Consider the following 16,898-nt stretch of genomic DNA (forward strand, 5'->3'; position numbering starts at 1 on the left):
TAAAACCCTCCCATAAACCTTCCCAACTACACTCAACAAAATGATCCCTCTGAAACTTCTAGACTCACATTCGTCCCCTTTTCCCTCGTAAAATGGAAATATACCTGCAGTTCTCCTGTCCTCTGGCACTCTATCCTCCCTCAGACACACATTAAACGGCCTTACTAGTCAGTCCATTATTACTGTATCTACCTTCTTCAAACACTCCGCATGACACCCATCTAATCCAGGTGCTATACCTGCTCTCATCATATTTAGAGGTACTTGCACCTCATCTTTTCTTATATCTCCTCCCTTTTCCTCTCCCATCACCATTATTTTCTTTGCGCTTCCCAAAGCTACCACGAATCCCTCCCTATCCTCCACCACATTCAGCAGCTCTCTAAAATGCACCGACCATCTTTCCTTTACCGCTTCCTCTTCCGTTAAGATCTATCCATCTGCGCCTTTACCTTAACTTCTCTACTTGGCAGGGTTGCGCAATGTAACTCGTTTATCTCAATCTGGCAAGCGTTAGACGATTTTCATTTGATTACAGGGAGCATGAGCCTAGCCCCCTTTTGTCCTTTGGTACGTCCTTTGACCTCCCTGCTTTCTTCTACTTTATTTTCATTGGCGAACCTTCTACTGACCCTTCGTGAATTTCCCATTTCAGGTCAAGCTATTGGAGGAGGTCACGAATAGGAATTTCTCGGACGCGTTGGCAGCCGCCCACCTAGCACTGCCCATTGCTAACATCACCCGACCCCCTCACGCTCAGGTAAAGTGTCGTCAAAGTTCATTCGACAGTCAGATGTTTCTGCTGCAGATTCTGTCACTGTTTCACTTTTGTGTGACTTGTTCAGTATATCGGCGCCATGGTCACTTTCTCTATTACGCAGTGCTTCTCTAGGGTTAGTATATTCGATTTTCGTTGAATGTGCATTTCTCTTTCATTTCCTGGTTCTCTTCTCGTAAGTCAACCCCATCAGCACCACCGGAGCTCACCTGGTAAAGCATCTCGAGCTCAAGCGCAAATGGACGAAACTTCTGTCCGGTGCAATGGTTCTCTACCCCATTCCCCAGGAAAGCGTGAGGAAGATACAGGGGGTGGGGCGTGGGGGGTGGGGGGTGGGCGTGAACTCATCTACTAAAACATCGTTGATAAGAACAATGAAATAGTTCCAATAATAAGTATCTGCCGTTACATGCGCGGAAAGTATAAATCTATCAGTCACACCAACCCTTTTTCTGTTAAGATTTACACAAAAAATATAAATAAGAAATATAATTTCATATAATATATATATATATATATATATATATATATATATATATATATATATATATATATGCGCAATTTTCTCAAGACACGTGATTCACAGATATGCAGAATACCACAGGGGAAAGAAAAGACGCGGACTCATCCAAGCGCTTTCGTGATATTTTCACATTATCAAGGAGTACAACAGAAGGAGGAAGTACAAAGGGACAATATATATTACGGTGTAGCATCGATAGAAAAAATAAACAAATCAACATGCACATTTCAGATTTTGTATACTTAAGTACACATATTGCGAAGGTAGATTTTTTTTTTTTTTTTTTTTTTTTAGATATTTAGAACAACCCTTTTTTTTTTTTTAACTTAAATTTTCATTTTTTTAGCCAGAAATATACATACCATCAGAGTTGTTTGTTGTTATAAGTGCTTCTAAATACATTAGAGTTGAATTTAAACTGAAGGGTAATGACAAACAACTGAGGAGTTCAACTTTTATTATCTAATTGATACTATTTGTCAACTGATACATTAAAATCATGCTTTGTCTTAAACAATGACATGAAGTTACGGGGTTTTAAATCCGCCCGGATGTAGCCATGTCTTGCTTCTTTTCCATAAACTTCACCAGAAGCTTTCGTCACCATTCACACACACCGCTCCACACCTTGAGAGTCGCATGGAATGTCAATAGAGAGTGGCTCGTCGACAATATTTTGCCGGTCCGCATTAGATAGATGCATTGTAAGTGGTGGGTCAAACCTGCACTCCTGTTCAGAGGGAAGTAGGTCTGATAGGTTCTTAGCAGTCTTATCTATTTTTGGTGGCCTGAAATCATAAAGTCTCCCCTGGGCAGCGGTAACTCCTCCTCGTCCATGTTGATGGCCACTCTCCACATTGCCTCCAAAGCGCCATCCATTGGTACTTGGGTGAATAAGGACCTGACGTCATAACTGGGCATTTTCTTGCACCTCATGCTTGTCCCCTTCAATCTGCGCAGCATGTCCTTCGAGTTTCTTAGATGAAACCCACTTATGGGGGACACTGCCGATTTTCGATGTGATGGGCCTCATGGGGACCCATGATTTGTGGGTCTTGGGGAGACTTCTCATTGTTGGCGGACCCATGAGACCCATCACATCAGGGATCGGCAGTGCCCCCCCACCGAACATAAGAAAGTTCGGCTGTATTCCAGCATGTGAGTCACCAGAAACACCGTATTGATTGGGATAAGTCCATCTGGGTGAAGGTGACGTTACTTTTGTTTTATATATTTTACCAAAGAGGATTATAGGGACGCCATTATATTATCATTGATACAAATCTTTTAACACAGGTGGTGATAGCTACAACCTGGAGGTCCGGCTCGACCTTTCTGGAGGAGCTACTAGCGTCCCATCCGGCCGTCTTCAACCACTACGAACCCTTGACCCAGTTTGGTCTCAAAAGGATCCGCGAAGACTCTGATGCCTACGAAGCCATCAGAGTCATCAGAAACCTTTTGGGTTGTCGCTACGAGCACCTGGACAATTACCTCAACACCGCAAAAAAGCTCACAGAAATGATTTCAAGGAATAGGTTGGTGTGGCAAACCTGCCATCACGACAAGTGGAGTGACGCCCTTTGCTTCAACAAGAAGTTCTTGAGGGAGGCCTGTTTGTTGGCCCCCTGGTCGACCATGAAGGTAGTTCGCATGCGGGTGAAGTTCTTCCGAAGTGTCCTGGAAGAAGATCTCGATGTGCGCCTTCTATATCTAGTCCGGGACCCTCGGGGAGTGTTCAACTCCCGAAGGTCCAGCGTCAAGTGGTGTAAGACCCCTGATTGCAATGATCCCTCGGGAATATGCCAAGATATGCATGAAGACTTCCACGCCGCTCTTCAACTCAGAAAGGACTTCCCCGGTAGAGTCTACATCCTGCGTTACGAAGACCTTGCCCTCAATCCGTCTAACAAGACGGCCAGTCTTCTTGATCACCTAGGCTTCGACTTCGACCCGAAGATGAAGTCGTTCTTGGCCTCACACACGACGAAGAATTTCGATAAGCCTTGGAGCACGACGAGGGAATCTGCCACGAGGGTTACCTACTGGGCCTCCAAGCTTCCCATTGGTGTGGTCTCCGATATTCAAAAGGTCTGCAAGGACGCCATGGCGGAATTAGGTTACAGATCAGTGAACAGCACGAACAATATCACTGTGGACAGTGTGCTAGAACCTCTGGTCCTCGTTTGACGTCACGGCGAGTAGTGTCCATAGCTTTAGTGGCTCAGGAATCCTGCCAAGGTTTATCCTCCACATATAACAGTTTCATTTCTATCCATCTGCGTGCTGAGACTAGGTGCTTATTAAAAGAAATACGGCCTGCTGAAATGGTAAGTCGCAGGCCATCCGTTTCATACATGACTCGGTTTGTGTAGGCGGACTGAACAGGACACTGCAACTCGTGGGGAAACCTTAACACTACCAATAAACAAAAAATATATATGATAATAGAAATTTAATCAAGTGCATTTCAAACAGAATAAAGATATCTGTTTGACCATATATAAACATGTAAACCTGGGTTTGACATGGACGTGCTCACCGCAGTGGCTGCCCCAAATACCAACGAACAGCCAGTCGTCGCTTGGCAGTGTTGTGATGACTATGTGCGTTTGAGATGGTGCATCACTCTTCACTAGATTACATTACTGAACGGGTAAGACTGAGAAACTTGAAGAATGATTTTCGCGTTTAAATCCATATATACTTGTAGAATATTTTCACTAAACTAACATAACGTTGGTTTTGGAAAGTACATTGCAAAAGTGAGGTGCCAATCATGCTTGGGTGCTGTCAAAACAATATGGCAAGTCAGTGCAATAACCGGTAAATTCTTTAGACTTGTAAAAACTAGAAAATTGCATCGGTTTTAGAGTAAGAACTGAATCCACAGCAGTGGGGATATCAAGTGCTCCGTGATAGTTTCAGAATATTGTATAGAACTTTCATTTACCCGGGTTCACTTGAAGTGATGCTATGAATTGTGATTTTCCAATTAGTGTTTTGTACAACAGTATACTTATTATGGAGATAATAAATATAAAACCTTATTCAACCCTTCTTTTTGATGTTGTGAAACAGTATATATGTTCTAATAAATATATTCTTTTATAAGGCTGCTCGGACATCACATTTATCATTATTATTATTGTGAAATGTGCATCATCTAATTATAGAACTTGGCTATAGGCTTAACAAGTGTGTGTGTGTATGTGGTGTGTGTGATTTATGTTGAGCCCTTTGGTGTGTGAGTTGTGATAGATTTGGGTAATGAAACTCTTATAACATTACACAATTCTTATTCACAACCACACTATCTGTCGGACTCCACGAAAGAGCCGCGCAGATTGTAAACTGCCTTAGCGCAAGTTACGACCGGACTTCTAATATGCAAGAGTTGCCAAGTGCACCCGCTTGCATTATGAAATGTACACATTTCCTCCCTTCTTTCAAGAAGGTGACCTTGTACAATGTGAGAAGGTGAGAGCGTTCATGCCCACTACAGACAGGTACGATAAACAAGTCATTGGGGAGACAGTGTGAAGGAACAGAGGCGAAGGCTAAACTACATGCAATCAAATATGATAAGGTATACTGGAAATGGTCCTGAAGGTTCTTAATAGATGGGGACATGAGCTTGACATGGAATCAGTTTATCGTATCGTTTAACACATTTTTCATATATATATAATATTTCCCTTTTACATATTATTTAGGTATTTACAAAATAGTTCCTATGATAGTTTAAAAACATGATACTGTAATAACATTGCAAGATATACGTCACCAATTTATTGTATTATCAAATGTCACGAGTTTACTTTTCAGACTTACACGCGTTCGTTTTCGCTAGTCCTCTTTTTTCGAATCTCCTTTTCTAGGAGACTTATCAGTTCTTTCTCAGTTATCTACATCTTGAGTCTCTTTTCAACGAGATTTATTCCTGTTCTATTCACTTACATCCAATACCCTGTGTCCCCTTTCTATGAAAATTATAATTTTTCCTTTCTATAAGATTTTCCTTGTATAACATTTTTGTATTTGTAATCACTAATTTCATGATTACTACTCTCTCTCTCTCTCTCTCTCTCTCTCTCTCTCTCTCTCTCTCTCTCTCTCTCTCTCTCTCTCTCTCTCTCTCTCTCTCTCTCTCTCTCTCTCTCTCTCTCTCTCTAAGTTCCCTACCTTCTTACCTGCTCCACTTATGATGACTCAGCGGGTCCTAACGTTTGTCCCAACTTGTTGGTGATGTTGGAGAGAGAAACTACCAGGTAACGTGTGTTTAATTATTCTTTATTGTAGTTGTCGCTCCTCTGCCTTATCATATTGGCTTCTATTAGTAAAGACACTAACAATCCTTCTGGAAAATCTAGTCTTGTGAAGGTGTCCGTAACATTTGATTTCTTCCTGGAGATGTTCTTTGCTACATATTCTCAGAGCTCGAAGAAAAAATCCTATCACTACAATTTTGTTTTTCTGGAAGACATGTGGAGATTTGAGAGAGTTGTTTCTTGGGGCGTTTGGTCTCAAAGTGCATTGCTGTTGGATATTTCTATCGTGGAATCCAGTGCGTTTGATGTTTGTGTCCATATTCAGTTGTTTATTAACTGTCTTGGGTTTCTCTCCATGAACTACTTCCAGAGTATCATTTGTACGATTGATAAGTTTGAATTTGTTGTTCCTCAGTGATTCGGCAACGACGTAGAGCCCAGTGAATTTCAGGTTTATTTGATTGGAATGGGAAGCTGGTTATTTCACTACTACATCACCTTGTCTAACTTCTTGGGCGGTTGTTCTCCTCTGTTGCTTGCTCATGATTTCATATCTTGAATATTTCAGATTATTTGTTTGTCTAACCTCTTTGTGTAATATATGAAGAGTAACCTCTAAACACTGAGCCCGCCACGAGACACACTTGTTGTTTTGGGAGACTTCAATGCGGTTTCTGGCACCGATAGAGCTGGCAATGAAGTATGTATTGCCCTCCCTCCATGGTTCTGAAGCCTGAAACACTAACAGTTCCCTCCTTCTGAACTTCGCAAAGTCCAGAAAGCTGAGGATTGGTTTCAGAGACAAGAGCCACACCATTGGACATGGTATAGTGATACCGGAGGATTGTCCAAAGAGATCGATCACATACTTTTTAGCACTCATTACAAGATCATACAGAACTGCAGGGTTAATTAAAGTGCTGAATTCCTTAGGACAGACCATAGATTTGTGGTCGCAAGACTAAGACTGCGGATCAAATTCAAAAGAATTCCGAGATGCTGGATAACCCATCTGGGTTTCATCTAAAGAAACTCAGGGATGATGCGTGTGCTGAGGAGTATGCGGTAGCAATCTCTAATAGTTTTGAGGTACTTTGCTCTCATGAGAACCATGAAGAACTGCGGGGTGCTTTTAAACCTGAAACTCTGAAAGCTAGCGAGGAGTGCGTTGGAGAGCACCCAATGTCGAGGAGTGGTGTGACGTCGCGGGAGTCACTGGAGAGTATAGAGATGGGCCGTGCTGCCAGAATGACTGGGGACCTGGGCCAATATAGGACTCGGAAACGACGGACTAGAGCTCTCATGAGAATGGATAAGGAGAGGTACATCAGGGGAATCACTGAGGATGTCTAGGTATATATTAATGCAAATTACTTCAGGCCTGCTTACCGAGCCCTAAAAGAGGCTGTGAATAAGTTGAAAGGTGGAAAGGCGGCTGGCATTTGCAACATCAGTGTGAAATTGCTGAAAGCTGGTTGCATACGGTACTTTCTGCTGTCTGGTAGTCCGGTACCATTCCTTCTGACTAGAAAAAGGGTCTGGTCGTCGCTATCTGGAAGGGGAAAGGGGACCAGCAGGACTGCAACAACTACCGCGGGTGGTGTGGTTTAGTTGCAAAGGGATCTGAGTCTGCTGGAGGTTGCGATCTGGCCCAGAACTTACTAAACATATACGGAACTATAAGTGCCGGCACGTACTAAAAGGTAAAATCAGCAATACACATAGAAATCAACGGTCAAAAGATATACGTCCTTATATAAATTGTTTAAAATAAAGTAGTATTGCATGAGGTGTAAAAAAAAAATCAAATTTGTTACCAATACTGCCTGTGGATAAGGGTGGGAATGAGATGGATGTGACTTTGCAAGTAGTTCTCAATTTTTTTTTTTTTTTTTGTATACATATTTTATAAGGAGGCAGCAGCTCTATCCCAAATGGTAAATAGGAGATTAGATCTACATATGTAGGGTAATATCTAAAAATATTGTTCATATACTATGTACACAATAACGTTAGAAACATACGGTAAAAAAGCGTAAGAGAATATAATGTTAGTAGAGTATGGACATATTATATAAATGTAGATAGTAATAAAAAAAATGTCGTAAAGGGTTAGTCTAAGGGGGTTATTGCTGCGTCAGTATAACGCTGCGGGCCTCAGTGGGCGCTGGGTTCGTGGCCTTCGGTGCTGAGTTGGCTTAGGTAAGTTTGATTTGCTGACTGCGTGGAATGTTGTAGACGAGAAGGCTCGCATCCACGGCAGGGTAATGGTGGGTAGGAAGAGAGTTTCGTCGTTTTCTTCTTCTTTCTTGCTTAATTTTTTCTGTTGTCAAAATCGACGACGTCAGCGCGCGGGCCGAGGAGGGCTCTGAGAGTGATGCCAAAGTCAACTTTGCTGATATAAACTAATATCGCGGGACGACGGTGATATCCATTTCATTATCAAATGTTCACAGTAGGTCAAATTAAGGGAAGAGTCTGACTGTTTTTCTCTGATTAGATCTGCTCTACAGAGAAAGAAACAGGGGAAAAGTAGAAAGGGTTAGTTGGGGTAAAATAGAGTTTCTATGTTATAAGTCTCCTCAGATTTCTTGTATTGTGCTCTTGTCACGGTACATATCTATATATACCAAGAGCTTTTTTTATCCTTATAAGGAAGATAGCTAAGTTAGAGGCACATATTTATTCTCACCCATTTCACTCCCCTACACCATCCTTTCCACCCTCCCATCTCAGCTCCTCGTGGATGACAGGTCATCCCTGCATCCGCCAACTACCCTGGGTCAAACGCAATACAGCAAGACACAGTACATCCTCAGCAAAGCCGCTTCACTTAATTGGCGACCCCTCTCCGTCTCCATATGCAGAAAAAGAGAAGACGGGGAGAAATCCCTTTAGGCTTGTGGCAACACGCCACATCTGCTGTAGTGTCCCCTAATTCTTTATACGTTACCTTTACAAAATATTGTTAATCTTCATTATATCATTGTACACATCCATCAAAATCAAAACATTATATTGTAAAATATTTACCACATCCATGCATTGCCATCGCATAACAGAATCTATTTGTATATATGGGTATTTGCATACTCTGTACAGAATATTAAAATTTTCACCCTGTATTGTTTATGTTATGGCGGACTGCCAAATGTAAATTTCACTTCATCGTACACAGAAGCACACCCTACCCCCCATCCCTCCCATCCTTGCATAATAGTATTATCCATACACAATCATTCTCCACTCATCCCTATCCTGTCTTCTCCCTTCTTTGCCCAACAGACATTTCTTTCCCTCTTGCTTAAGGCCCCCTTCAACCCATCCATCCACCTCATCCTCGGTCGTCCCCTCAAGTTCACTCCCTCCGCCTTTACCTTCCACATCTCTTTTACTAATCTTTCATCGCCCATTCTTTCCATGTGTCCAAACCATCCCACTGATCTTTCATCAGCCCTGTCTGCAATATCCTTTTCCACCCCGTTCTCCTCCTCACCTCCTCGCTTGTCATTCTATTCAACCTTGTAACCCCTACCAAACTTCTAAGACATTTCATCTTAAACACATTTAATCTTTTCCTCTCTGTCTCTTTTAAATCATGCCACAAGCTGGATATAAATCTAAGTTATCTGAAGGTTCTACTGAGGCCTTAGGGTTATTGGTTACCTTAGGGGAGGTTACTTTGCTTCCAGCAATGACATTCGCTAACAAGGATATTCCTAGTATGGGAAGAGACTCCACTACAGCTACTTTGACCATTCTGGTGGCTAGATCAGAATGTAAGAACATTTTATGTAATGGACATTTTAAAACTCCACCAACTTCTATAAGTATGCCATAACCGAAATAAGATTGTTCAGGATTATGCAAAACAGTAGATAACAGACTTTGTTTTGCTCATATGTCTTGGAGTATGGACACTGGATATTGTCGTCTACTGCTGCCGTGAGCTATTGTTCCTGAGGATACAAAGGGTCCGAAACAAGGTTCATGGTCTGGTGAGGATGGGTCAATACATAGGAGAATATTATATGTATGGGTCAATTAGACACAAAAAAATGGATAATGATACGCATAGTAAGATAATAGTAATAAGGAGGCCCTAATGAGAATTTTTTTTATATTGCTGATCATTTCAAAGAGGTTTTCTCATGGGTCTAACCTAACTAGAGTTAGGTCTTGGCACAAGCGTAGATTCGTTGGAAATGACGCGTAATAAGAGGATAAGGGAGTTCATACTGTCGTCAATCGGAAGTGGTATACGTGGCAACAAGGGGGGGGGACTACACAGTTCCAGAAAGCCGGCTCTGACGTCACAGTCAATCTGCCGTTCCCTCGGTTGAATGCGCTTACGTGTCGGCCAGAAGTGTGCGACAAGTCACGTAGGACTAACAGCTCTGGTAAAAGCCGGCTCTGACGTTACAGGAAATCGGCCGTTTCATCGGTAAATACGTTTGCGAGTCACAGGTATGTACGTTACTTATGACAGGTATTTTTACCATTTTGACAACATACATAAGATTGCATATATCAATGGCGCATCTAACAATTACATATGAACATACAAATAGGAATACGAAAACATTGTACATAATACATGACAACAAATATGTAATACATAAATATTTGCACACATGGATAAATAATGAAGAAAATGAAAATATACATGTAATAACGTAATTATCAAATTACGTTAAAGTATATATGTATGTATTTATACATGTATGTATGTGCGTATGTATATATATATGTATATATGTATGTATGTATATATATATATATATATATATGCATGTATGTATGCATGTATTGTATGTACATTTGCATATGATTATATGTGTACATGTGCATGTAATTATTTATGTGCGTGTGTGATTCACTATGGTATTGGATCACGTGTTGGGCTCGTGATCGACAGCTATTTCCTTCCCGGAAGAATATGACCGATGTATGATGTGTGAGTATGCGTATGAGTGTGTTTTTGTATATATATATATATATATATATATATATATATATATATATATATGTATATATATATAATGTGTGTGTGTTTGTGTGTGTGCATATGTGTATGTGTGTAATTGTGCGTGTGCATGTGAGTGTTTGCGCGCACAAGCGCGCGCGTGTGTGTATGCACGTATACATGCGTGTAATTGTGCGCACGCGTGTATGTGTGTGTGCGTGTGTTTGTGCGTGCGCGCGCGTGTGGGTGTGTATGTGTGGGAGAGAGTGGAGTGTGTGTGTGTGTGTGTGTGTGTGTGTGTGTGTGTGTGTGTGTGTGTGTGTGTGTGATTCACCATGGTCTTGTATAACGTACTGGACTGTAAAGGCTTGCTGCATCAACGAAATCTTTTCAAGTCCGGAGCGTCGCTCGAACTAGGGAAATCAGCATGGGACCCCATGACACTAACTACTGAAATGTGAGGGAATATGTGTGTATGTGTACATCAACATGGGTGAGTGATGTACGCGTGAGGGGCAGTGACAATGCCAAAGATAGTGGTGATGGTGGTCGTCTCTCTCTCTCTCTCTCTCTCTCTCTCTCTCTTTTTCTTTCTCTCTCAATCTCTCTCCCCCCCTCTCTCTCTCCCTCTGTGTGTGTGTGTGTGTGATTCACCATGGTTTTGGATCACGTGTTGGACTCGTGATCGACAGCTATTTCCCTCCCGGCAGAAAGCTCAGAGTTGATATATGACCGATCTATAGGTAATGCTGTTTGTTAGTGTTAGTGTTAGGCTGCTACGTGTCTTCGTTTCCCGCTATGCCTTCGACTCAGTGTCACCGCATTGGGCGGTATGACCGGCAGAAGGCAGCCAGCAGCAGCCACTACGGTGCTCAAAAGCCATTCCTGACACCCAGCCAGCCTGCCTGCCTGCATGCATGCCTGTATGCCGTTTCCTGCTTCCTGCACGAGAGGTGGTTAGGTATAAGTAGATGCCATGCGTCAAATAAAAGGTATTCTCTCTCCTCTCTCTTTCTCTCTTAATGTGTGTGTGTAAATATATATATATATATATATATATATATATATATATATATATATATATATATATATATATATATATATATATATATATATGCAAGGTTGACCACGAAGAAATACTATTAAAGCAGAGCGCTCTCGTGTATTCACATCTTCAGTGCAAATAATACATAGTGAAAGATACAAAGGTGCAGAATATATAGGTGGGAAACAAAGGGAACGTGGAGACATCCTGGTGAGAGAGGAGAGGTAGTACCCATGGACTAACTGTTAAGAATTTTCTAAGATGTATGTTATAACTATATAAGACATTTTATATCCATTGTAAGTATAGACGGACAGTTGGACCACACTATATTGTCTGTACCTCTGCACCTTTCACTATTTATTATTCGTAAGAAAAATTATAATAATATAAACTTAACAACTTTATTATTATTATTTTTTTTTTATAAAATGTATAAATTGTAAACATGTAGGACATTTCCGCACCCACTATAAACGCGGACGGACAGTTAGTCCATGGGTACTACCTCTCCTCTCTCACCAGGATGTCTCCACGTTCCCTTTGTTTCCCACCTATATATTCTGCACCTTTGTATCTTTCACTATGTATTACTTGCACTGAAGATGTGAATACACGAAAGCGCTCTGCTTTAATAGTTTTTCTTCGTGGTCAACCTTGCATTTTCAAGAACACACGCTCCCAGTGTTTTTCCTGCATATATATATATATATATATATATATATATATATATATATATATATATATATATTTATATATATATATACATATATCTTCTCTTTCTTCCTCTCTCTTTTTCTCTATCTCTCTCCCTCTCTTTCTCTCTCTCTCTCTCTCTCTCTCTCTATATATATATATATATATATATATATATATATTTATACATAATACATAATATATTTCTCTGTATCTATATATCTATCTATTCATCTGCCTCTCTCTTTCTCTCTGTCATCTATCCATATATCTCTTTCTTTATTTATCTACCCACCTATGTATCTATCCATTTATCTATTCGTCCATCCATATGTCTGTCTGCCTGTCTAATTATTCGGACATTCTTGGCCGATGTCTATCTGATCCCAGAGGCAGACACTAGGGTGATAAGGCTGGAGCTTGAAGCTCGGATGTTTTAGGAACCCGCCAAAAATATGTGTATAATTAAGAAAATAACATGAAAATAAAAAAGTATTAATAACAATAGTATTATGATAACAATGATAATAAGAAGAAGAAGAAAAAGAGGAAGAGGAAGAAGAAACAAATAAATAGATCAACAAATAAGTAAATAAAAAAGTAGATGAATAAGTAAATAGATAATTGATTAAAAAGATGAATGAATGAGTAGATAAATAGATAAATGGTTAAATAGATAAGAAAACATTTATTAAGATTTATTAAAAAGATAATGAATAGATTAATAGATAGATGGTTAAAGAAATAGGTAAGACAAAATTTTTCTAAAGATTAAGCGCTTCACTGTTGGAACACATTATACTGCTGCTGCTGCGTAGAATTTCCGTTGGCTCCAACGCCAGACGACTAAATTCGAATGCGAGGTGTACGTGACCAGCAACAACAGGGTCTCGAGCAAACAAAAGGCGAAAAAGATCATCAAATGAGTCACGGGGATATATAGGCTTAATTGAAATAGTTTTAGTCCGGTAGTGTTTCCCGAGGTTGGATAAAACAGTCTAGCGTTAGATGAAACATGATCAATAAAGAAGGTACTCACTTTGGGTGAATGATTCGACTGGACCTTAGATTTTATTGAACCACAAGACAACGACAACAGAGAGATTCCGTCAAAGAGTGGGGGATCTAAGGCTAAGATCGTGCGTTTTTTTTTTTTTTTTTTTTTTTTTAAGCATGAAACTTGGTACACTTATAGAGTACCCTAGGTGAAAATTTCCCGGATGCTAAAGTTAAGATTTTTCTCCTCAAAATAATACATATGATTAACATTTTCTGGACTTTCTGTAATGATATGTTTCTTACTCTGAAAGAAACTAAATTATCAATGCATTTCAATTTGTTTCAAATGAATGTATGATTCAAGTAATAGAAAACCTCGTTGATGAACTTCCAGGTGGAACTGAAGTACTTCTCGTTTGGCTTAAGGACAGTGTTGGCAGAAGGAATGGAAAAGCTAATGGTAGACGTTCTCGACTTTTTTTTGTTTTCAAAGGAAATTCGAAATTACTATCAACGCCGTTTGAACAACAAAGACAAGACAGTCACGCAAAAGCTACCTAACAAAGATTACAGATTGAACTTGGAATGTAACATCCTAAGGTTTGGAAAGTTATTGATGGCATGGGGAGAATTCAAAGAATAAGAAATCTACATTTTGAGCAACTAAATGTAGGGCATAATCCAGTTGTCAAATTCAAGAAATAAAAAGAGCAGATGGAAGAAATAAAGCAACTGTCAATTATTTTGTTGAATGCCTTAGAGGAATTGTCCATAATTTTTCATAGATTTTTGCATTTATACCATTACTTCATCCAGCCTAGGTACATTACCTACTTTCATCCCTTTCATTGCTATTTGTATCTCATCGCTTCCCACAGTCCTGTCATTTTCCTCTCCCGTGACAGTCATTTTCCTAGCACCTCCCGCTAACACAGTCACTCCTTAACCTCTAAATCAAGCAATTCTCTGAAGAACTCTACACATTTTCTCCTCACCACCTTCATTTCCATTCACATCTGTCCATCTACACCATTATACATTTACTACGGCGGAGCATACCGACAGGAGACCTTTTGGTTCATAACTGGGTCGGATGCGGAAAAAATTAAAGTAATGATAAATAAAAATGAATAAATAAAATTATAATAATATAGATAATGATAAAATAAATGCGTAGGTATAGTTAAATAATAAACAAACAGGTAAATAGTAAATAATAATAAATTGACAAATAATAAATGAAAATCAAGCAAATAATAATAAACAGACAACAACAAACAAATAAACAAATAATATAAGATAAATGGCAGTCATTACATTTTCCTCTCAACCTGACTAATTATCTTCATTTCCTTCCAAAACAATTAAGCATAAAAAACACTGAAGCATAAAATATACTTATCTAAATTAATCTGAATTCTTCAAGTTCCATGACATATTTGCACACGCACGAACACACAATTTACTCATCCCCCCCTTCCCATGCACCACTTTTGGGTAATGAGGGCCACACGCCATCTCGTCATTATTCTTGAGCCTCGCTGAGGACCTGTAACATTATTATTTTTTTTTAACACAATTTTTCCTTTTAGTGTCTTTCTTTTGACGCAGCCCGAAGGGACTTCACCCCATCTTCTCCTTTTCTGCATGAGAGGACGGGAAGAGGGGGGGGGGGTCGCCGAATTAATGAAGCGGCCTTGCTATGGATGTGCTGTGTCTTGCAACACTGCTTCTGACCCAGGGCAGTGGACAGGATGCAGGGATGACCTGTCATCCAGGAGGTGCCAAGATGAGAGGGAGGGTGGAGGGGAGTGGAGTATGTAGGGGATGGAATGGGTGGGAGTGGTTTCTATGCCTTTTTCTTTTTGGCTACCCCTCGTGTAAGGGGGAAAAAGCCTTTGGTATATATATGCATCTTTCTGTTGCATTAAGACGACAGTGTCACTCCATATTAAAGTGTTTGTTGATTTGCTTTGTTTATTTGTATATTTACTTTTTTACCTGTAGTAAACAAACTAAAAAAAAATTAATCAGCAACTCATTGTATTTCGGAAAACATATTTTCTAAATTCGTTGAAATTATGATTAACCTAAAAAAGGGTAGGGTTCGATTTTTGTGGACCCGAGAAGATACACCAGCAAATGCTTCTGGTGGTAAATATGACACGCTGAGACCTACGATGCAGTAGCGTCGTGATTCATTTTGTACAGTGTGTTGATTTCTGAGCCCCTGGGCCCTTTTATTCACATAACCATCAAGTAAACAAAACAATCGCCATTCACGACTCTAAAGAAGTGTAAAATATAACTGGAAACTTTGTTGTTGTTGTTTTCCGGTTGTGATTTTGTGGTAAGGTTGTTAGATTAGGTTGTTAAGTGGTACGTTTGTTGTTGTGCGTCTATAAATAAGCTTGTTAATTATGTTCTTAGGTTGTTAGATTAGATTGTCAGGTTAGATTTGGTTGTTAGATTAGATTAGGTTGATACGTTAGGTTAGGTTGTTGGGTTAAGTTCGTTTGGAATATTGTGTTAAGTTAGGTTTTAACCTAACAGCCTAAATTAACTTAACCTGAACTAACCTAATCTATTTCAACCTAACAGCCTAACCTACTGTAGGTGCTAGGATATGTTAGATTTGGTTACTTGTTATATTTAATTACAAAAATGGGTCTTGTTTAGTCATTTGCTTTTATTTTCAAAATGCTCATTTTCTTATAGTTTACTTTAGTAAAACGATTATTGCTTAGGTTTGCCAAATACATACATTACTTATCAGCTATAGGCTGGGGTTTCCAAAAGCGTGTATTTGTCATACTTTCGAAAAGAACCAGTTATTGACTTTTTTTTTCCTTTCTTTCTTTTAATTGGTAAGAAAGCGCCATGTCCCTCGCCCCATCCAACATTCCCCAAATATTGCAGAAGGGAATAGTCGAATCCTCCATAACTTTCCACAGCGTCAAACGTTGCGTAATATTTACAAAACCGAAGCTTACTCTCCTCTTTGTTCTCTTTCTCGACGCCGCTGCCACTGGTACCGGGTGATTGCGCTTTCCTTTGTCTTCTTGCCACCATTTGGCTGTTTTGTTTAATTTCGTTTAATTAATTGATATGGTCTGTTGTGTGTATCCCACAGACCATATCAGTCAATTAACGTTTCCATATTTTGTGGATAATCACGCGCCACTGACATACTGTATCTTATATTTCATATATCGGTCTAGTCATGGTGTTTATATGGTTAGGAGCCTTTTGTATATACAAAGTCGTTTAGGGGCTGCTGTTATATCGCCCGTAATTTGATATACTGGGATTGTTGTTTAGGAAGGTAGATGAAAGAGTAAGTGGTTGGTGAATAATGTTGTGCAAATCGGATATTCTAGCAATATCTGTGGTATTGTGAAGGAAGCTTTGTGTTGGCACGTTGGAAGGTTACTTCCTGTCATGCCATACCCCCAGACTGAAAAGGGCAAGAAAGTATTTATGTAAATAATGAATGTCAGATAAAGACCCAGGATGTAAATGGAGAATGATTTAATGTTTCTTCGGGGAAGTGTGTTTTCCCCACTTTTATTAATCATATTCATGGACTATTGTAGAAAGAGATGAGAAGAACAGAAGAA

General features: G+C 39.7%; 1 protein-coding gene across 2 annotated transcripts in view; it reads left to right on the forward strand.

Moving 5' to 3' along the window:
- LOC143040660 (carbohydrate sulfotransferase 1-like) overlaps positions 1-4,586 on the forward strand; it is an 18,726-nt gene extending 14,140 nt beyond the window's left edge. For both annotated transcript variants that reach the window (XM_076211890.1, XM_076211891.1), the window contains exons 4-5: positions 656-760; positions 2,598-4,586. In XM_076211890.1, the coding sequence (XP_076068005.1) occupies positions 656-760; positions 2,598-3,491 (999 nt within the window). In that variant the 3' untranslated portion in view covers positions 3,492-4,586. The remainder of the gene's footprint in view (positions 1-655; positions 761-2,597) is intronic.
- The last annotated feature ends 12,312 nt before the right edge of the window (positions 4,587-16,898 follow it).

Source organism: Oratosquilla oratoria, chromosome 29 (genome assembly GCF_046742065.1).
Source record: "Oratosquilla oratoria isolate Oo_2021 chromosome 29, ASM4674206v1, whole genome shotgun sequence".
In the NCBI taxonomy this organism is placed as follows: Eukaryota; Metazoa; Arthropoda; class Malacostraca; order Stomatopoda; family Squillidae; genus Oratosquilla; species Oratosquilla oratoria.